At 41.8% G+C, this 22,567-nt stretch overlaps 1 protein-coding gene across 5 annotated transcripts in view; it reads right to left on the bottom strand.

The window, feature by feature from the left end:
• Positions 1-22,218, bottom strand: part of ZDHHC13 (zDHHC palmitoyltransferase 13) — a 28,028-nt gene extending 5,810 nt beyond the window's left edge. Inside the window, exons 1-14 of one of the 5 annotated variants that reach the window (XM_006111481.4) lie at positions 22,089-22,218; positions 19,825-19,967; positions 18,855-18,977; positions 17,453-17,530; positions 15,993-16,137; positions 13,929-13,993; positions 11,778-11,940; positions 9,997-10,122; positions 8,772-8,905; positions 7,884-7,984; positions 4,691-4,815; positions 2,599-2,661; positions 2,140-2,233; positions 1,237-1,320 (exon numbers count right to left, since the gene is read on the bottom strand). In XM_006111481.4, coding sequence (XP_006111543.1) covers positions 1,237-1,320; positions 2,140-2,233; positions 2,599-2,661; positions 4,691-4,815; positions 7,884-7,984; positions 8,772-8,905; positions 9,997-10,122; positions 11,778-11,940; positions 13,929-13,993; positions 15,993-16,137; positions 17,453-17,530; positions 18,855-18,977; positions 19,825-19,967; positions 22,089-22,103 — 1,459 coding nt within the window. In that variant the 5' untranslated portion in view covers positions 22,104-22,218. Of the gene's footprint in view, positions 1-1,236; positions 1,321-2,139; positions 2,234-2,598; positions 2,662-4,690; positions 4,816-7,883; positions 7,985-8,771; positions 8,906-9,996; positions 10,123-11,777; positions 11,941-13,928; positions 13,994-15,992; positions 16,138-17,452; positions 17,531-18,854; positions 18,978-19,812; positions 19,968-21,803; positions 22,005-22,088 lie in introns of those variants that run through there. The other 4 variants (XM_075927719.1, XM_075927720.1, XM_006111483.4 and 1 more) reach the window with 4 other exon arrangements.
• Positions 22,219-22,567: the final 349 nt, after the last annotated feature.

Raw genomic sequence — 22,567 nt, 5'->3', positions numbered from 1 at the left:
TGCGGCCAGTGGGGGTTGGCCTTAAGCTCCATGCTGCGTTTCAATCTTTGAAATGCACAAGAGCCCCTACTGTGGCCATGTGCCAGCTGGTACCGGCAGATGCTTCTTGCCAGCATGCTCTACCAGCACGCCTTCACCTCTGGAATAGATACAGTAATTCCTCATTTAACATGGTAGATACATTTCAGAAAATGATCGTGCTAAGTGAAAATGTATTAGGCGGAGTCAATTTTCCAATTGAAAATAATGGAAAAGGTGGGGGTTGCGTTTCAAGAGCATGTGTGCTCGCAGCTCCAGCCTGCACTTGTTAGCAGCTGGGACTGGGACATAAGGTTGGGGGAGAAAGGGGACTGGGTTATAGCAGGGAGGGGAGGTGTTTGGCTCTGGAGAAGGGAAGGGAAGGACATGGGAGGGGGCTTGCAGCCACCGGCCGAGTTTCCCCAGCTGGCTGGTCACCGGCAGCTGCGCGGGGCTTCCTCTGCCTTCTTACAAAGCGGCGAAGGTTTGCTGCTCGCCGTGCAGTTCCCCGGTGACCCCCTCTGGCCAGACGCTTTGTAAGGCGGCAGAGGAAGCTCTGTGCAGCTGCACGAGGCTTCCCCTGCCTCCCTGCAAAGCAGCAGAGGTTTGCCGCTTGCAGCGCTGTTCCCCGGTGACCCCCTCTGGCTGGACGTAAGGCATCTGGACGGACGCAAGGCATCTGGCGAGAGAGGGTCACCGGGGAACAGCGCTGCAAGTGGCAAACCTCTGCCGCTTTGGAGGGAGGCAGGGGAAATCGTGTTATTGATTTCGTGTTATTGAGGGGACGGGTTGTGTTGTTTGAACAATGTTTCCTAAAAAAAAATTGTGCTATCGCAAAAACGTGTTTAGTGGGCACACGTTAAGTGAGGAATTACTGTACACACACTTTTATTATTTATGCCTCCTGAATTTTATTTCTAGAAGAACCTCCACTTCTCTTCTGAAGTCATATTTCCTAAAAATGCAGATCACTGTAACAATATCTTTTAAAAATAAAATATAAATTTTGAACTGTTATTAATACCTGACAAAAGTTTAATCAAAATCTTTATCCTGATTTCAGGTACATGGCTATTTTTGTTAAGAGTTATGATTGTTCCAGCACAACCAAGATCAGGATTGAACCACAAAATGACAATATATGAAATGCCAGCAAATAAATGAAATAAGTAAGAGCACTTTGAACATACAATTAAAGTCAAATATATAAATACGTACAGAGGAGAGTTCCATAGAACATCCAGGTCCCCATCATAGTTAGGAAGAGCAGAAACAAAAGGAAATAATAATGGTTGCCAACACCTGTATTAGGGACAATGAAGAAAAGAATTTATATTGTGTATCTTAATACAGTTAGTATTTTCCCAAAGTTAACACAAGTAGAAAGAGAGTCAATGTTCTTACTATTCCTTCCACCATGCTCAGTATATTTTACCACAGCTTGACCTAATTCCTTCCCAACTTCTCACACTAGTAATTCCAGATACACTGTTTCTAATGAGATTTTCTTGAGCTAGAGCAGAGCAGGGGTTGCTAGTTAAGGCAAGCTCCAAATACAGACTACATTTTTGTCACCTTTTTCATTAATTCCATTGACGTATCTCAACTTTGTGGTCTTCAGCATTGTGAAAAATACAAAAGACGCTATCTTGGGTATCGTACCACGCAAACAATACTCTCACTTGAAATCTTGCTTATAAATATATTCAAGTTTTACATCAGAGTTATTTCAGTCTAACATAACTTTGCACACCTCAGACAGTGTAGTGGACATTCTAAGCATTTCCAATTTACAAGCAAAATTACAATAACTAAACATGGGCTTTAATAAGACAGTCCTGCAGATTTAAGGTCCATAACAATCCAAGCCTGTCTATATTTTTCTCCATTTCCTCCTGAATGATAGTGCTTGGAGCTGGAGGACCCATTTTAGCTGCCTCACTTTAATGGCTTCAATTCAGAGACCAAACAATAAAGGAGAAGGGCTGGATACAACTCTCACCGACACCTGTCAATACCCATTCATCTATCAATCACACCAGTTAACTAGATTGTGCTGTTAGGTGCTGTCCTTCAGGAGATTAGCACAAGGGGGTTCCAAGTATGCTAAAATAAACTCACCTATACATTGTCCAGTCCACAGACAATGTTGGTCATATCTAGCAATACATGAGTTGCAAGCAATGCAATGCATGGATCTCAAAGGCTTTTTTACCTAGTTGAAAGTGGAAGGGGAAAATTCAATAATTCATGACATTCATAAATCATGTAAACTACTTATTTTTGCTCTACATTCAAAAATAAAAAAATGAAATGCAGTTCCCATTACAGACTCAACATTTCAACATAATTTAAATGACACAATTATGCACTTTTCCTTTTATAAGCCAACTAAAACTATCTATAGTAGTTTAAAGGATTATTTGAAGGCATACGGCCTGTAGTCCTCACTAATGACCAAGGAATACCAAGGAAGGACAAAAAAATGTAATACTCTTATTCAGACAGCTATGCACGTAACTCCCTGTGTATCAAAACGAGAGTAATCCACATTAAATGTGCAATGAAAGCCTCACTTACAAGACATGATATGCAAAATGTTCTGAGATCCAAGCAGCCAGCTTCCGCAAGAGTAACAATACTCTGAAAGACACAAGTTATTTTACAATTCTATTTATCTCATTTTTCCAACAGTGTCAGGAAGATCAGAGGTTTCTTAAATAATATCAAGATGATGAATCCTTTTCAAGTTTTATCATTAAAAATATGCAATCAAAATATTAACACTGAGATGAAGCTAAATTGTTCCCTGGAGCAGACACAGATTCAAGGAAATGCAATATGGATAAGACCTATTTGATTTAATCCTCCAGTACCCCATCCAGGCAGGATAAGTGTGGGGGTTTTTGTTTGCGAAGTAGTCCTTGATCAGAATAGTTAAAACCACTTATTTAGTATAGTATCTTTTGTGCGGTTAGTACTTCTGACAAGGGATGTTCACCAAATAGCTGTTAACCAGTTAACCGATAAGTGATTGCTTACTCGTTAACATACTGGTTAGCCACATCAAAACCAACCCCCGCTCTTTCCCCTGTGCCACGTGCCCTGCATTTAAAACTTGGATCAACAGGCTGGCTTAGTCCCAGCCCTCTGTTCAGAATTTTAAATGAGGAGCATGCAGGTGCGTGCAGTCTGTGTGGAGAGTCAGTTTGAAAAACAGCTCCTGCCTGCTGCCCTGCGCTGCTGTTTCTTTTATAGAGGCGGGAGCGCAGAGTGGCAGCAGTCCCTGTCTGTGGGGGACAGAAGCTGCTCCGGCATTCCATGCAAACAAGGGCTGCTGCGTGGAGCAGACTCCACAGTGGGCCTGAGGTCATCACAGACAGAGGCTGTTCTGAGGGATTCTGGAGCAGCTTCTATCTACCGAAATCTTGGGCCCTCCGTGGACAGGGGCTGTTGCCATCCTGCGCTGCTGCCTCTGTATCAGATACACAGGCAGCAGCACAGAGTGGCAGGGAGCTCCCCAGGAGCGAGGCTGGGAGCACACTGACTGCTGCCCCCAACCCCAGTTGGAGTACTAAGTAATGGTTGAAAGGCTAAGAATTTTAGTTACACAAATATTGAAATACACTGAAATAGGCTGTCAAGCAATAAAACAATTTAATCGTGCACTGCCCCTTTGAAACGCAGTGGCGGCATTTCAAAGGGCAGCACTGCAGCTGGAGTGCCCAGATGATCCCCAGCTCCACATTACGCTGTCCCTTTGAAGCGCCGTTCCAGCCTTTCCAAGAGGCAGCGCTGCACCGAGCCGGGGTCAACTGGAGACTCCAGCTGATCCCCGGTGCCTAATGAGCTGCCCCTTTGAAGTGCCAGAGCAGCTCTTCAAAGGGGAAGCGCAGCAGTAACACCTGCAATTAACACGTTAAAAAAATTAACGCATTAATCCTTCCCTGTGTTCATCGCAGGTGTTAACGCACATCAATTGGCAGCCTAAAATACATGATTTCTGACATTCCTACTTCTGACAGATAACGATGGCATAGGCTGCTGTATATGGTGTCCCCCCCGCCCCGGTATGCCAAGTAACCATGATGCAGACTATAGTAAGCTACCTGTTCACTGCATGGCAACTTCTTGCTCTTGCATCCTAAATGAAATTGGATAAAGGTTGCCTCACTACTTTTCCGATAATGTTCAACAAGAAGATCATGAAAAAGGTCTTGACAAAACTTATTGCAGTCCTAGCTTGGAGCATCAACAGAACTTGGAAACACAAGCATGCATAATACTTTATAAGCATATGGAAACCACATGAGATCCTCACAGTTTGTGGGTCAAGTTCTCTATTAAGTTATACCACTATTAATTTAGACAACACTAATGGCATTTTATAGGGTCAAATTCAACAGCATCTAAACTTCAACAGACACATATATCTATGTGAGGTGATAGCTGACACAGAAAAGTTATTTTTAAGAAAGCATAGAGAAGAGAAATAATTTAGAATATATGAAAATATATAAGTATTAGAGTCACTTACCGTACTAAGGGTTAAAATGAATCTCTGAAGACTAAAGAAAATATTACTGTTCACTGTTTAAATATAAAAATCACAGAAAAAAATGCACACATTATACTGTGGTATATTTTAAGTTGATTTATGGAGGTAAAATACCTTTCTCCTTTCTTCTTCAGAAATCTTGATGCATCCAGGATCAGTTCTCCATGTTTTGTAGAAATAGTAGAGAAGACCCACTACACTAAGGATAAAGGGGATCTGGAAAATTGTGTCTGCTAAATGTAGCATTCAGGTTAAGGAATATTGTTTCACATAAATCACCATCAACACTTTGTCCTTACAAACAACATACTTTAAAATTAACTTGCATGGCATCATTGTAGTTTTACAAGTATTTCACTAATAAAGGAAAAAGGATAGACTAGTCTGGTACCCTCAGGACCTGACTGGTCCTGGATAATGGATTTTGCCGGACCAGGAGAGGTCATTTTTAGACACCTGCCACCAGCCCTATGGCCTGGCTGCTGGCTTCCCTACCTCCTGCTGACCCCACTGTTCTACCAACCCCCTCGGCAGCTGCTCAGCCCCTCTGGGCAGCCACATGTTAGGTCTTCCAACTCTGCTGGGCAGCACCATTGTCACATGCTAGGTGGGCAGCCCACTGCCCTGCCAGCCTTGCAGGGATCCTTACTGCTGGCCATTCATCGGGACTCTCTGGTCCTGCAACATCCATGCCCAACCAGAGAATCCTAGTTAAGAGAGTGTCAACTTGTAATATACTCTTTACTCAACTCAAGATCCTGAACTAGATGTACTCCCAATTTGATGAGGTATAGATAGTTCTTCCTTTTTCTATTTCTGCTCAATTTTATAATATTTACAGGCAAATATACAGATAAATATAAAGGTTTTAGGTAGAGAATTGTATAATCTAATTCTATATTTAGAGAGAGAGAGAGAGAGAGAGATATTTGTTGCACTATTACTCTAACAGTTTTATGTAAAGACAGAAACATGTGTATTATATACCAAATTTTTACACTCCTATATTATAAACAGAGCTCGACAAATTATACAATCTACTCACCCGTGGCGAGTAGACTGTAACCCGGAAGAGCCGGGTTCGGGCGATCTGCGCATGCGGAGAACGATCTGCGCATGCGCAGATCGCCGGACAGCACGGCTGGTGAGCGGGGCTCACTGTAGTTTGGCGAGCCCTGATTATAAGCATTTATACAGGTTGTGGGAAGGGAGAAGGCACCTAACCAAAGTACACCAAGTTAAGACTGGTATCTTCCTAAATACAGCACTTCGTATTTTTACTTCAAAATTGTTCTCTCTTGTATATTACAAATGCAATGAGGTAACTTAATGGCTAAAATCAAAAATGCTACTTTAACAAATCTTGATATTTTGTGTTGTAAAATGTAATCTTTTCAATAATTCATATTATATCTAGTAAAATGCTACTGCAGGGCATTCTTTTATTATCCCATATGATGCTATATTATTTGCGGGTACTATAAATACCCTGCATCCCTATCTGTTTTGTAGATTTGGGGAGAGCAAATACAGAACATAATGTCAGAGTTTAGCAAAGTGTTCAACAAACAAATCAAATTCTACATTTACACACTGCAGTAAAAACAAATAAACTTGCTTATAAAGTGAGACAAATACATACATGCATTCCCATCTGGAATACAGTACATGCAACCACAGAAATTAATCCTGATAATCTTATTAAGGTGATCTAATTAGAAATAGTACAAAAATGCCACCTAAGGGATTAAATAATTAAAAATGCAATGCTACTTAATGTAGCAATATAGTACTGCTGGTTTACTACAGAAATTTATTTTCAGTTACATGTCCCCCTAAAGGCCTTCTGATTTAATGGAAATGTTTTACAAAATTAACAGATAAAGCCCTCTGTGTAACAAAGCAGATACTATTTAAAGGAATACTAAATTCTATTTAAAGGAATACTTGAGAATATAATGGATAAAGCTTGAAAAGCCCAATCTCAATACCATCAACTACAGCCCCAAAATAAAATCTGTATTATGATTAGCAATTAGTCTCTAATTATGTAAGCCCCAATTTCTGTCCATTGATAGCCTTCAGGTAAAGTCCTTCAAAATCACACCATCCCTTCATAATGGAAATAAAGTACCAACCATATATACACTTACATGTTAGTAACAAAAATAATATATACAGGCAGTCCCCGAGTTATGCGGATCCGACTTATGTCGGATCCGCAGTTACGAACAGGGACCTCTCCCTGGTCTCCAGCAGACCAGGGAGAGGAAGCAAAGCGGCGGAACACGCGGGCAGCGGACAGCCCAGACGCGTCTGGGCTGTCCGCTGCCCGCGTGCTCCGGGGCTTTGCTCTGCTTTGCTCCCCACCCCCCTGGTCTGCAGACCAGGGGGACGGGGAGCAAAGCAGAGCAAAGCGGCAGAACACGCTCGCAGCCAGGGGGACGGGGAGCAGACCAGGGGGACAGGGAGCAAAGCAGAGCAAAGCCCTGAGCACGCGGGCAGCGGACAACCCAGACGCGTCTGGGCTGCCCACTGCGCGCGTGTTCCGCCGCTTTGCTCTGCTTTGCTCCCCGTCCTCCTGGTCTGCAGACCAGGGGGACGGGGAGCAAAGCAGAGCAAAGCCCCGGAGCACGCGGGCAGCAGACAGCCCAGACGCGTCTGAACTGCCCGCGTGTTCCGCTGCTTTGCTCCCCATCCCCCTGGTCTGCAGACCAGAGGGACGGGGAACAAAGCAAAGCAAAGCCCCGGAGCCCAAGGGCAGCAGGACAGCCACGGCGCGTCTGGGCTGTCCCGCTGCCCCCGTGCTCCGCGGCTTTGCTCCGGACGCCTGTGGTACAGCAGCTGGGGCGCTGCTGGTCAGTTTCAGCAGCGGCTGAATCAGGACACCTGGGGCAGAGCAGCTTGGGTGCTGCTGGGTTGGTCCAGCGGCGGCGCTACTGGACCAACCCAGCAGCACCCTAGCTGCTCTGCCCCAGGCGTCCCCAAGTCAGCTGCTGCTGAAACTGACCAGTGGCTGACTACAGGAAGCCTCTGCCCCGGGCTTCCTGGAATCAGCCGCTGATCAGTTTCAGCAGCAGCTGACCTGGGGACGCTTGGGGTTCTTAAGTTGATTCTGTATGTAAGTCGGAACTGGCAGTCAGTTTCAGCAGCGGCTGAATCTGGACGCCAGTTCCGACTTACATACAGATTCAAGTTAAGAACAAACCTACAGTCCCTATCTTGTACGTAACCCGGGGACTGCCTGTATTTGCAGGACTGGAGCCCAAATTGATTTGGCATTTCACTTCCTGAGTATAAAGGATATCAGGCAGGAACCAGACAAACCAGGTCATAGACATCCAAAAAATGGAACTTAGCATGAAAACGGCTGGTAAATATTTTAGGCTCTTGAGTCCCACAAAATGCCTGAAAGACATGAAAAAAATATCTACTTCCAAATCATATACATTCACAGGAAAATATTTAAAAATATATTATAAACTCTTTACTCATGGTCATTTTAAGTCTCCATTTAAACTGAATTAAAAATTACTGTTCAAAAAGCTTTTGTGGCGTTCTGTGACACGTCACCTACAGTGGTTCACTGTAAAGGAAATGTCACAACTATGTTTCAATCTAATACATGGTATCATAACTGGCTTCATTATTGAATCCAGTTCCTATGCCATGCCAAGGGTACTGTCTATGCTAACTCCTACACAAAAGCAGATACTGGATGCAAGGTGTTGAAATGAAATACAGGTTGGGGGGTAATTTGGGGGGGGGGAAGATTTCTCAGACAAAATCCAGGATAGCTAACTTACATTTCTGTAATTACTGTGACAGGGTAAGCTCAGCATGTATCAAGATCAGACCCTCAACAATAGTCATGTTTAGTTTATTTTTGCATGTGTCATTCATTTAAAATGGAACAGTATGTCTGAACAATTCTTATCTACCACTTACATTTACTGTTACAGAAAGATTAAAGAGTTTTTTATATTTGTAACTTTGTTAGCATCTTTTTTTAAATAAATATTTCACCTTAGGATTCTTTAAAAACAAAGCAAAACTTAAATAATTAATTTTCTACTACCCAGTTAATTTACCTTCAGCTAAAGTGAACCTATAAGACCCTCTGTGGGAATACTGTAAGAGATAAACAATAATAATTCTTATATAAATACATGCACAGAAAAGTAAGTGCACAAACCTTGTAAGCAGAGCCATCCCGAAAAATATGAAGAGAAGCATGCTTCCTTTCAAAAGCCAAGAATCAGAATTTAAATCCGCTATGTACCCTATAGCCCATATGAGTGTCAAGGAAGACATCAATAGCAGAAAAAACTATTAAAAAAAAGATTACTGTTACAACACCATACCAAAAGTATTACACGAAGTACAAAGCAGCAGATGACAGCAGACACAAAAATTAATGGAAATACAAAGACAAAAAAAGATTCTCTGAGGACTAACAAAACAAATCAGGAGAGCAATATCACTACATTTTGCATTCAAGTTTTACTTCTGCATCTTTAACTCATCTATTCCTCAGTCTTTTGGAACAGAAAACAGATTATTTTAAACTTCTTAAACCAAAGGCAATACAAATACAATATTACTGATTATGTTAAACTTCTTAAACTAAATACAAAATTACTACAGGTTGAACATCTCTCTAACCTGGCACTCTCTGGTCTGGCATGATTTTAATTAGTCAATGTCCACTTATGGGCGCAGCCAAGTTTGTTCGGCAAATTCTCTGGTTTGGCACTGGTCAAGTCCAGATGGTGCCAGACTAGAGAAGTTCAACCTATAGTTTCAAAGTTTCTCTTAAAATTGTGTATCACAGGAAATAAGTGTACTATTTTTCTAATGAATGGAAAACTACAAATTAAATTGTTACCACACTTAAAATTATAAAATTTTCTAACTCTTTATCACATTACTCAAGAAAATTCCCATCATACCACCTAATAAAAAGTACTAAAATTTCAGCAAAGATTAATTTCTTATTGCACATCTCAAAAAAATTCTCAAGCTACATTTTGAAACCAGTTTATTTTTCTTACTGGAATTAAATCACATAAAACAATTTACATACTATGACTATACGAACTCCCAAAACAGATACAGAGGAGTGCTCGACCACTTAACAATATTTACACAAGAATAAGGACATAGGCCTAAATGTTCAAAAGCTGCTAATGATTTCTATGTGCCCAACTTTAGATATCTTAAAATCCTGACTCCTTCTTAGAAGTCTTAAGTTGGGCATCCAGAAATTGAACCCCACCTCAAAAGTCACTTAAAAATAAACCCTATACTCTTCCCAATGGCTTCAGCAGAAGCAAGATCATACTCTAGAATTCAAACATTAACATGCATTTTCAAATGTTCACTGATTTATTGCATTAATTGTTCCTATAGGAAAATACCTCATATTTTGCTAACATCATGAATAACCTAGAGTTTTTTCTAATTCTCATTTTTTCTTCTTCCGTTAGCATATGAATGATCAAGCGATTTTGAACATGGTGAGCAAGGTCAAGTGGTGTGTCTCCCTTTAAAAACAGAAATTAAAATTTATTTTTCTAAACGTATTGAACGCTTAAATAACTACCTTGATACCCAAGAAGTAACAAATATTATGAAGTGAAAAATGGAATAATTTGATGCAAGTTTGTTTTTCAAACTAATTTAGGTTACTAGTGGCAGATTGACTGCATAGGCACAGTACAATTAAGACAAGCAAGTAGTTCTTGTTGCAAATGTTTTCAGAGCCAACAAATCTGATCAGATATACTGACTATGAAAAGATGCAATAATAAGAAGTTCTAGCAAAGCCGAAGAAATATTACATTCCCAATAGTAAGGCAAAACAAGTATAAACAGTATGATATTCTAGGATTCTCACATGAAAATGGGAAGATATGAAGTGCTTCCAAGTATGGGTAGGCAGACATGCACTCATTCGGATTAAGCTAGCGCATGAAAAAGAACAGAGTGGCCGTCCACACTGAAATAAGCTCTCTTTAAGGGTCTCAGTCTGGATAGCTAAAATGACATGTCACTTTAGGAAATCTCTGCCTTAGTACCTAATCCTCACAATTTCCATCAGTGGTAAGTATCATGGGTGTCATCGCGTAGTCCATTACATGAATTAACCTGGGTTTATCAGTTAATCCTATCAACTACATGCACTGCCCCCTCTTGCTGTTTGTGCATCCGAGACAGCACGGGGTGTGGGAAGGCGGCAGCAGATACTCACGGGGAGCTGGGTCCTGCATAGCCACCTGCACATCCTCCCAACCCTGTATCCCACAGAGGCAGTGGACGAGGGTGAGGTTGGGGCCGGCATGTGCGGAGAGCTGGCTTTTGTACTGGCTCTCTGTGCGTGCTGGTTTCCGCAGAGCCACCTCCCCTCCTCCTCCTGCCTCCCATAGAGACAGAAGCGTGGGATAGGAGGGGCAAGAGGGAGCCAATGCGGGTGGGTGCCTGCTTAAGAGCTAGCTCCCCACGAGCACCAGCTTCCACAGAGTCACCTCCCCCCCCCCCCGATGCTGCTGCCTCTGAAAGAGAGGTAGCAGCGCAGCGGATGACGGGGCAGGTGGGGACCGGTACATGTAGTAAGTGGCTTTCAAGCTGGCTCCCTGTGTACATCCGCTTCCATGGAGCCGCCTGCCCCTCATGTATATTGACTCCCGCAGAGCTGCCTACCCCCTGAGCTGGTGCGCCTTTAGCAGAGGCAGTGAGTGGGATCAGGTGGGACCCAGTGCTTGTGGCGAGCTGGCTTTTAAACCTGCCACTTCCACAGGTAAACATGTAACCACTAAAATTTCCAGTAATTACACATTTACACTAATACCCAATAGTTAACATCCCTAGTAAGTATTATCACATTTTACCGATAGGAAAACTGAGCCATAAAAGTGAAGTGGCTTGTCTAAGATAAAAGGACATTGGTGTTCACTGAAGTACTGTAGCCAAGAGCTGTGTGTAGTCAACCTCTACACCACACAAAAATAAATTCCCACCTACATTTTTGAAAAATTGAACAAGAAAGTCAACTGTTATACTTGTGTTCAGATTCCCCATTATAATGACACTAAGATCTGAAGTGCCTGAAAGATGATTAGATGGAGCCCTCAGATTGTTTTCTGAAGTAATTTCACATTGCTGAACTACACAGAATGACGGGTAATTTAAAGAATTGTACCTTGATATTTTTGATGTCCAAATTAGATCCAGCATCCAGCAGTAGCTCTACAGCACTAACATTTCCTGCTGTAACTGCCCAATGCAATGCAGTATTCTTCTGAATTTTGTCTACAGTGTTGAGTGAAGGATTAAACTTTAGAAGAAATCCTGTGGGTTCTGGTCTAAATGAAAGGATATACAGACTTGTTAGCAAAAACAAGAGACAACTAAGACTAGAGATAAACATATTTTTAAACACATTATAAGCTAAATGAATCCTCACATCATTGTCCCTATACTTTTTTAGGGTGGGAACAAAGAGGGACACATTTGTCAGTAACTTGCCCAGGACTACTCAGCTAATGAGTAACAGAGTCCTGAATTCTAATCATGACATCTCAGTAGTTCAGGGGTGGGGAACCTTAGGCCTGGGGACCAGAGGCAGCCTCTGACTTGTCTGGATCCGGCTCCCAAGGCTCAGAGCCCCCCACAGGACTGGAGCATACAAAATCTACTAGGCTGGGCTCCCCTAGGCTCTGGTATGTGAGGGGAATGTGGGGAGTGTCTTTCTTCTTCTAGTTGGGCACCACATTAGTGAGGGTTTTTTGTGTGTGGCCCTCGACTGATTTTTCTGTGGGTCAGTGGTTCCCAACAAAAAAGGGGTTCCCCACCTCTGCAGTAGTTGTTTCTCTAAACTTCACTACCTTCTACTTCTCTCATGTACAAATGTCAAAGCTAGATGTCCTGCTTCTATAATAAGGTAACTTCCATATCAGGGGAGCCTAGAAATTATAAAACACTCTTGAGATGTCAAGTTGGTTATTCTTCTACCAAGATTGTCTGCAACGGTGCACCATAAATCACAGCTTGGGGATGAAACACAGTCAAGCCAATGCACAGCTACAGGAACTCTGGACAGTCTGGAGAGTAACCTGTTGAGCCTGGTCCCCTTTTGTGATCAAGGGGACAAGGAGGCAGATGCGGCAATGGATTCCTAAATGTATTAAGTGTGTAAGTAAATTTTCCACCAATGTTTCCATTCTGTGAGGATATAGTTTTTAGCTCCCCATTGGCATCAACTGTGTCTGGAAAACGGAAGTCAAGCTCTTGTCCCAAAGCATAGGAGATGCTGTAGCAAAGGGATGTTCCATGTGATACAATGGTTGATTTTTCCAGTTCATAGTAGTGGGATTCCTGCCTTGAATATGAAGAATCCTATAAGTTGGTACTAGGCATTGTTTCCTATGTGAAAATAGGGCAATCAGTCAGCCAGAGATTAAACTGGTTTTATCTGTCACAGCTCTCCAAGTAAGTGAGCTAACAGTAGTTGCATCTGAAAGGTATGTAGAAGCTACGTGCACAAGCACATACAGTCTGGATATCAGTATATAATTTAAGCAGCTAATAGCACGAGTTTCCAAATTCAACTTAGTATCAACAAGTTTGATGGCTGAAAAGCTAAACAATTATTCAGCTAGAGCAAACACCAGCACAATAAAGATGTAAAAAGGACTGAAAGCTCTGTTCCCTAGGAGGGTTCTGATAGTTTGTATTAGGGGAAGAGATTTTCATTTTTTGGTTTTGCAGGTGGGGTTGATATAATCAGATCACTGTCAAGTTTTGCTCCCAAATATGTGATAAGTGGATGGAATAACTAGATTGAATACCCCGCTGTTCAAATGTTAGTAAGTATGAGCTGAAAATAGAGTTTTACAGGGTACCAAATTAAATTTGTACTAGCTTAGGGCTCTCCCTTTTTCCTATTGTGATCCTACTTTCAGTTATTTTTCTGGGATTGTGGGAGATGGTTTGTAGGTGTTGGCATTGAAGACCATTAATACTAATACAGTTGCACTAGTGTAGAAAAGAACTTTTCCTAGCAAACACAAGGCTCCATTGACTGTAGTAGGAGTCTTCATAAATAAGAAATAAATACAGGTTCATAGAAGTGCTCATAAGTTGTATTTATAGATGCATTACCTCAATAAAAAAAAAACAACTCTTAAATAAAAAAAAAAAGAGAGAGATCTACCAGTCAACTGTAAATTGGGATGAAACTTTTGGCATTTGTTGCCTCCCAGTAAAATGATATATTTTCTTCTTTTAAAAAAAGCTTATCAGTTATCTGTGTACAAGAAGATTAGTAACTTTTTAATTATTCATTACTTACCCAATTACTTTCTGTGCTGACAACATAAGAGGCGTTTGGCCGCTGAAATCTGTTGTATCTATACTCTGAGTATGAAAAGATATTGAGATTATTACATACAGATTTATTTGCTAGAGTTCAGAAAATAGAAGATAGTGTACCTGATGCTTAGCTGACACAAACTGACATAATTCTAGTAAGGTTAGCGGAGCTAGCCCAGTTGAAAACCTAGAACTTATTCTAGAAGTAATTAGAGATGTTAAATTAGATTAACTAACTAATCGAATAGTTGATGGGATTTCCACCTAAACGCACCTCCGACTAAAGGCACCTCCACCTTTGGGATTTCCTACTTAAGGCACCTCCACCTTTGAACTGTAGCAAGAGCTGTGCTGGGCTCTTGCTGCAATTCAAAAGCAGAAGCCCCACAGGGAGCATGGGGCTTCTGCTTTTGAAATATACAAGAGCCTTAATGGGACTCTCATACATTTCAAAAGCAGAAGCGCAGCAGAAGAGGTATGAGTGGAGAGTGCTCAGTGCCTGCCCACGCTGTTTCCCGGTGTGCCTCTACCTCACCTGCCCCCCACAGAGATGATGCTGGGGGGAAAACCAGCTTTTAAGCCAGCTCCCCCCAGCACCGGCTCCTGTTCTCCCCCCTTGCTGCCTCTCTCTGACAGAGGCAGCAAGGGGGAGGGAGGGAGAGAGTGGCTAGTCACATCACTAGTCACTTACATCCCTATAAGGAATTGCTTACCCCTTCCTCTCTCTTGAGTCTTTATGTCCAAGTTTAGTTCCCTGGTCCAGCAACCTCAGGACCTGATCCATCCCAAAACAGTCAATTTGCCAGACCAGGGGAGAGCAGTTCTGTTCTTGGTTGCAGGGCTCCACTCCAGCAGAGTAGATAGGCCAGCAGTGCAAGCACATGGCAGTGTTCTGGGCTATACTCTAGTCCCTCCTCCCCCACCTGCAGAGTTGGGCTCCTAGCCCCTGGGATTCTCTTCCCCCGAGCATCACCCAGTCTCAGCTCCTCCCCATCCCTCCCTGAGCTTGAACGCTGCAAATTATTTTCTCCCTTTTGGCATACAGACAGACCCACTAGAATTGCACATTCATATTTTGAAAGCAAGAATTCAGGTTAATTTACAAATATAAAGTATATTGAACACAGATTGGATCTAAGTGGATTTTTTTAAGTATTTGAAGATTCCCATAGCAACTGAGATAATGGAAGAGTCTTCTTAAGCCTGACTGTGGCATACAACATCCATACCTTGACTCCACAGATTACAATTATTTTAATACAATAGGGTTCAGGATAGAAAGAAGACATGTTTATCAGTCTGTAAAATCTTATTACAAAACATTATCTGAGCAAAGGCTACAATCCTGCAATTACTTATGCACATGCCCAATTTTACTCACAAGAGAAACTTCAGCTGGACTACTCACATGAATTAAGTTACATACATGTAAGGGTTTCACAATGTTATCCAGCAAATAATTACACAGTCTCATGTCTACCTTTAAATTTAGCTAGATGCTGGGGTATAGTGATGAAGTTTTTAAAAGAGCTAAGAGAGGACTGGAAAATATTTAAAGAGAGTCAAGCGGATCATATGTTTTGTGAGCTTGAAATAACCAACTGCTACATGGAATACCAGTTATTAACTGAATAATGAAGTACTGTCTTTTAGTACGTGTTTCAAGAATATATTGTCAGTTATTGGGAATTAATGTCAGTTATTTATATTGCACTATAGGTTTGAGTGATGCTGTACAGGATTGATTATGTATTTTGACTTCTAAAAAGACAGAAAGATGTTAAAAAAACCCAGAAGAGGGGTGGGTGTGTGTGTGTGTGTGTGTGTGTGTGTGTGTGTGTGTGTGTGTGTGTGTGTGTGTGTGAGAGAGAGTGAGAGTGAGAGAGAGAGACAACTTGTACCACAGTGAATACTTCCTTAAAAACTGCCTACCAATGAGGCTCTTCTTCATTTAAAATAGATAAAATATATATGCAAAACAGACAACTAAGTAGGAAACAACACAATATACATTTGGGACATCTGCTGCATATCCAAAACATACCTGGCCTTTTGATATGAGATAAGCTATTATAGGCATATGCTGAAAGACCACTGCTAAGTGAATGCCACTGTATCCTTCACCATCAATAAGAGTAGGATCTGCTCCACATTTTAACAACAATATAACCATAGCTAAATGACCTTCCCTGAAAAGAAATAGGAAATCTTTAATAAGTAGACAAGAAATTATGGAAGAGCACTGTTCTAATTCATATTAAATATATTTTGAGACTGATTGACCTACCTGTGGAAAACCCCAGGGAAAGCTTTAAAAGAAACTTGGTAAGTTTAATTTAGACTATATTCTAAAAGTATATTTAAACCAATGATTATAATTAAACCTTCAGAGCAGTGCTGAATATTTACTAAGAATTTACTTTGCTGTCTGTCCTAGCATTTCAATTAATAGTTAACAAAAGAATTAAAATTTTACATGTGAAAACACTGTATCAGTTACTGTGAGAAGTCTATGTCTTTTGCTTGCATAATCATGAATATTTTATTCTCATTCGTGTGTACTCAAGGCATCTATGGAACATTTCAGTTCAGCTATTTAAACTGGAATCATATCTCTGGATATTGGTGATCAAACTAAGACCACAAGTCTGAGTTACTAAAAACTCAGGTTAATTAATTTGAAGTGAAACAGCTCTTTAGGAATAGCTCGCAGAGTGGACACATTTATTTCAAAATTGATTACATTAAACCAACAAAAGGTATTCATTCTGGAATAAGAATTTCCACACAGCGAGCTATTTCAGTTAATTTTCCTATGTAGATAAAAACTATATTTCATTTCCTAACCAGCTTACTGTCTTCTTGATGGACAAAGGGTATGTTCTGAAATTGCATTACACCCACCTGATCTAACTAACGTGCTAACTTGCACATTTTTAGGTGTCTAGCACAGACATAGCACAGTGCCTTTAATACAGACTAAGCTCATCAAACTGAAGCCTGAGTTCCTCCCTTAAATCCCATTCTAGTACACAAGCTAACACATTTGAATCATTAGTTGGCCATGTTGTATCCTGGGCAGTCCTGGTTACCATGTGGCCAACTAACTTGTTTTCAGAATGGTGTCTTAACAGCCACTAAGAGGAATTTTCACTCATATTATGGCAATACACATTACAAAAATCTTTTTTCCTATTAAGACAAGACATTGGAGATAAATTCTGAATATTTAGCATTGCTCCACCCATAGCATAGGTCAAAACGTTGGATGTACCTGACTAAAATACATAACTAAATCATAACATATTTTGCAAGCTCCATAACCTGGGTATCTGAGGGCAGGTTTGAGTGCTAATATACATACACAGGCTACAAATTCTTTGTTCCTAAATAAAAGAAATACAGAACTCACTAGGATGGAGATATTAACTAATAAGCAAACAGCAGATGCATTGTTTCATTTAATATCAACACAAGCATAATTGGCATCTGTAAGAACTATACCTTATGGCCCAGTGAAGAGGAGTTGAATTTAAATCTCCACCTAGTTGATCCACTACTGCACCTTTGGAAATATAAAACCTGTTTAACAGTAATAAAATAAAAACACTGAGTAAATAAGAGACAGATGGAAAAACCAAAACTTAGAGAAGAGACTGCCCTACTTATGATTATTGTTGTAATAATGATACTTTCACTAGACAGGCAAATGCACAAAGATAATTTTACTTTAACAATGACTGTTTTGAAAAGATGCGGCATTTCAAAAAAACACAGTATCAGCAATGCAATTATGACATCAAGCACTGCACTACTGCAATTTTTATGCTATGCAATTCATTAGATTCACACTACCTAGACCTCCCCCCCACATTTTGAATCTGCACTGTGCATTCTTGGTAGTGACATCAAACAAATGCTGAAATATTTGCTGGATTGGATGCTTAGGTTCCAGCCCTTCAAGCTGCTTCACGTGAGTGGACTTCAGCATTTCTGCCAAGCCCCACTTAAGTCAACAGCAATTCATCTGCATGGATCTAATCATTTAGGACTTAGCTACATGGGATGTTAGTGAACTACGGCGAGGTGTAAATTCTAATGGAAGTCAGACACTAACCGGCTCACACAGATACCGCTGGCGCTCACTAAAAGTTCCCTAATGTGCACTGATGTAGTCCTGTTACAAACAGTACTACGTTAACATGCAGAAGGGAATCTTTAATGCACAACAGCAGGGTCTACATCGTTCAGTTAGTGTGCAATATGCTGGTGTTCATCAGAAGTTACACCCTAATGCACCATGCACCTAAGCCCTTAGAGAAAACAAAACAACAGAAATATACTGTTGAATATAATTAACATTATATATAAAGGGTTAAATTCTGCAAGGCACTGCATACCCTATACTACTATGGACTTTAGCCTGATTGGACCTCAACATGTGAAATCTTTGTTGAAAGTTCCATGTTAATACCCCATTTTACTAATTAGAAAGAAGCAGTTCCAACTGCTCTCTCTTTCTCTACTATCCAAGGAAGTAACTTGAAGTTCCAGAGAGTAAAAAAAAATCTCATTTGAAATACCTATTAAGATATTGGCAGTCAAATGAAGGGTTTAAAATTTCATTTTCTATCAGAAATGTGCGAGTTCAGAACATACCGGACCTCATGTTTTGCACAAATTCACACTCAAAGAACGTAAACAGTAAACTATACAATTTCAGGGGTATAACCAATGCAGACTAGAAAAGGTAAGTGTATTTTATAAAACTATATAAAAAGAGTATATACTATAGGGTTCAGTTGGTATGAAATATAACAGAAGTGAACATGAAAGAAAAATATTTTGCCTAAGTTATTTATTTACAAACATATGGTCATATACACACATATATGCAATAGCTTACTTTACAAGATCCAGTCTGTTGTTTATTGCTGCCCAGTGAAGAAGTGTCACATTTTCTTTGTCTGGTTGTCTGACATCATATCCTGCTTCCACCAATTCCTTGCACCGATCCAATATGCCATATCTTAAGAAAAATATTCAGTTTTAGATGTGATTCTTCAGTATTTTCCAATATAGAGGTTTTCACATATTCAAAAAACCCAAACAAAAAACCCACCACCACTCACTAAGGGTCTAATCCAGAAGTTTCTACTCAGGCAACATTTCCTGTTGTGTCAAGTGAACATTTTTCTGAGCGAGTTAGAGCGCTAAGTTTCCTCTAAGCTGTATGGGAACTTAGCACTGGAGCAGAGGTCCTTCTACAACTCACATGGAGCTGCCTCAGAGCTGCTACAGGTGGGGACAGGTACCCCCAGCCCTCTTTCCCCAAGGCAGCCTTCACCCCAAATGTCAGCCCCACCCCAGAGGCCACACTCCCAGCCGGTGCTCTCAGCCCACATCCCAACCCTCTGCCCCAGCCCTGAGTTTACTCCTACACTCAAACCCCCTCATCCCTAGCCCCACTCCAAAGCCTGTACCTTCAGACAGAGCCCTTATCCTCCTGTACTCCAACTCTCTGCCCCAACCTGGAGTCTCCTCCTACCCCCCAACCTCTAGACATCACCTCCACCACACGCTGTCTATGTACAGAATGACTTTTGTTATGTGCACCAATATGAAGGTAATGTATCACAATCATAGCAAAAGTCATTTCGCACATGATCATAAAAAAATCAGAGAGAACACTGACTGACACAAAACCTTACGCTAACTGAAACTAATCTAATTTAGCTATAACTGTTTTAGCATGGTTTTAGTTTTCTAATATTTAAGGGAGGAATCACATCATCTGATCAGTTAAGAAAAATATTTTAAATGGCTTTAACTTTCAAAAATTCCATTATTTAATATGAACATACCAACTGACTTACTGTGTAGCTTTGACAATATCACAGTTACTGTAGTCTTCCGGAAGTGGAAATGTTGCTTGCATTTTCATTTGATCTTTATCTTTGTGGACGCAATGCCAATTCTGTGCATGAGGTCCATGGGGGCCATGGCTGTGATTTTTACACTGTAGGTTAACAATGAAAATATTTACCAATATATATTATTTAAATTAGACACTTTGTGGAAGGGTTTTGTCTTCCCTAGGCAGAAAGCACCCAGCACAATTGGACTGAGGGAAGCAATATATCAATATAAACAAATCAGTAAATGTAAAGACCTCAGTAATTTGCATCAATTAAGACACTAATTCTGCATTTATTGCCTATGTGGCAATCAGAACCTCACATGAATATGTCTAAGAAAAAAAAGAATGTATTTATAATAAAACTATTCTGTAACAATGGTTTCAATGTTTACACAAATAGAGTATAACTTTGTGTTGTAATGTGCAAGACTCATTCAACCAATGAAGAGAAAGTTACAAAAACTCTGTAATATATTGTGCTCATTTCCTAATGAAAGTAACAAACATATTTATTTCCCTTTCTAAAAATGTTGTGAAAATCAACTGTTATTTTTTACTTCAGAGAAGACTGCATTTTAATACAAAAACAATGATTTCTACACAAATAGGCTAAGATTTTGAAACTTAAGTAACTACAGTTACCGACCAGTAAGCAGTAATTTTGGCAGTAATTTTGGCACCGGTGACCTTATTTTCACAGGTGCTGTGCTCCTGTAGAACACTGAAAATCAGTTAAGAATGTAAACATTCTGGGTGTGTCTACACTGAAGAGCTTAACTCGAGATAAGCTATGCAAACTGAGCTATGTCAATTGCGTAGCTTATTTAGAAATAGCTTATTTCAAAACAGGGAGTGTCTCCACAGCACTTATTTCGAAATAGAGCACTTTTCCTTGACTTTCCTTATTCCTTGTACAATGAGGGTTACATCATCCAGAGTAAGAAACCCTCCACTTTGAGATTATTTTGACACTATTTCTAAATAACTGCCCACTGTGTAAACAAAGACTAAGTTATTTTGGAACAGCACTCGGTGTTTCGAAATAGTGTTTCAGTGTACACGTACCCTTAGTTGTTTGACTATATGGTTAAATCTGCTTAGAAAAGGAAAAAAGTTCTTATTCATAATAGGATCTACTTGACACTCCTAACTGAGTAAGGAGTTGCTAACCACCATACTTGTCATTACAAGTATATCCATCTTTCAGTTTGCTCTGACAATATTTTTCATTAGCTGTACAATATTTTGTTTCCAGATGCAACCCATTTTCTCCTTTCCCTACTCTCAGCCACCTTCACAAGGGCCCAATTTAATACACTCTTTCCAAATTTCTGTGAAGTTCCCGGCAAAGACTGAGGCCATTTGTTGGCTCTCTCATATCTTAAATGCGGAGTAAAATTGGGGGTAGAAAGTGTGGGTGGAAACAGTACAAAGAAAAGCTACAGCAAGGTAAAAGAAGCAGGCGAGGAGAGAGAAGCAACAGGGAAGCCCACCGCTTCTACCTATTCTCCAACACACCAGCAGCAGCTGGAGGCGGACACCAAGAACAGTGGCAAGGGGGCAGGGACCTTTATTTTATGAAGGGAGCGGGCACAGCACCAGTGGAGTTTGCGGAACCGGTGCCTTCGCCTTACGAAGGGGGACTGGCGCCCCTCTACTGACACCCCAGTCCGGCTGGGGAGGGGACAGCGGATCAGCCTGCCCCCCGCGCTGCTGAGCAGACAGGGATCAAGTCTCGGGGGAACCAAGCAGCACCCCCAGCCTCGGCGGAAGGGGAAGGGCCCCCGCCCCCACGCTGCCCCGCGCCCCCATCTCGCCGACCACAGCTCCCTACCAGGCCTCTCTCCCTCCCCGGCCGCCCCTGCGCGTCACCGCGGCTCCTCCCCCGCCGAGCCCGTCAGGAGAGGCCGCCCCGCGTCCCTGCGCGCCCCTCACCGCGGGGCCGCTCCCGCCGCCGCCCCCCTCCATGCCGGCTGCGCAGGACACGGGCCTCCCGCTCTTCCGGCCGACTCGCTTCCTGCTGCCGTCGCGCTTCCTGGGGCCGCGCCGCTGCCAATCCCGGGAGCAGCCGCCCAAGCGTGGGCGGGGCGCCCTTCCCACCGCACACCCCTGCAGTCTGGGCCTGCGGCCGGGGCCTGGGCCGTCCCCTCCCCCCCATTAGTGGAAGGCAGGTAGCTAGCACACCCCGCACATGCACCCGCAAGTTCAGCGCCTGCCCACCTCTGGCAACCTCATGATGCCTCCTCCTCTCCCACGTCAAGTCCCTAAGACAGAGAAGCACCCACGTGTATCTTCCCCGAGGGATGAACAGTGAGTCCCTCACCGCACATCCTGCCCCGCCCTTGGTTTTCAGTTGTCGCTCCCACAGCAGCAGGCCCGCAGAGCCAAATGTGGCTGGTTTCAAGATCTCAGCCCTTCTCCGCTGAAGTGTCATGCCTTGTCTACAGCATCACATAGATATTTCTCATCCAGAGTGTCTCATTATGATGCTGCGGGGACACCGGGAAGGTTGATCCGGGCATCGCATTGCAATGGACTGTTGCACTGCATAGTTCCAGCAAAAAGGTGTGATGGCCCCGAGCCTTGTACAAAAATAACAAACTGTGCCACAGTGAGTGTGTTACTTTGAAAAGTCATCAAGGCACAACATGCCACAGTGTTCTCAAGTTACATGACAGTGGCATCATGCCACAGAGGAA

Source organism: Pelodiscus sinensis, chromosome 4 (assembly GCF_049634645.1).
Source record: "Pelodiscus sinensis isolate JC-2024 chromosome 4, ASM4963464v1, whole genome shotgun sequence".
Lineage (NCBI taxonomy): Eukaryota > Metazoa > Chordata > Testudines > Trionychidae > Pelodiscus > Pelodiscus sinensis.
The sequence above is the reverse complement of the archived record's forward strand: the minus strand, read 5'-3'. Positions and strand labels throughout refer to the sequence as shown.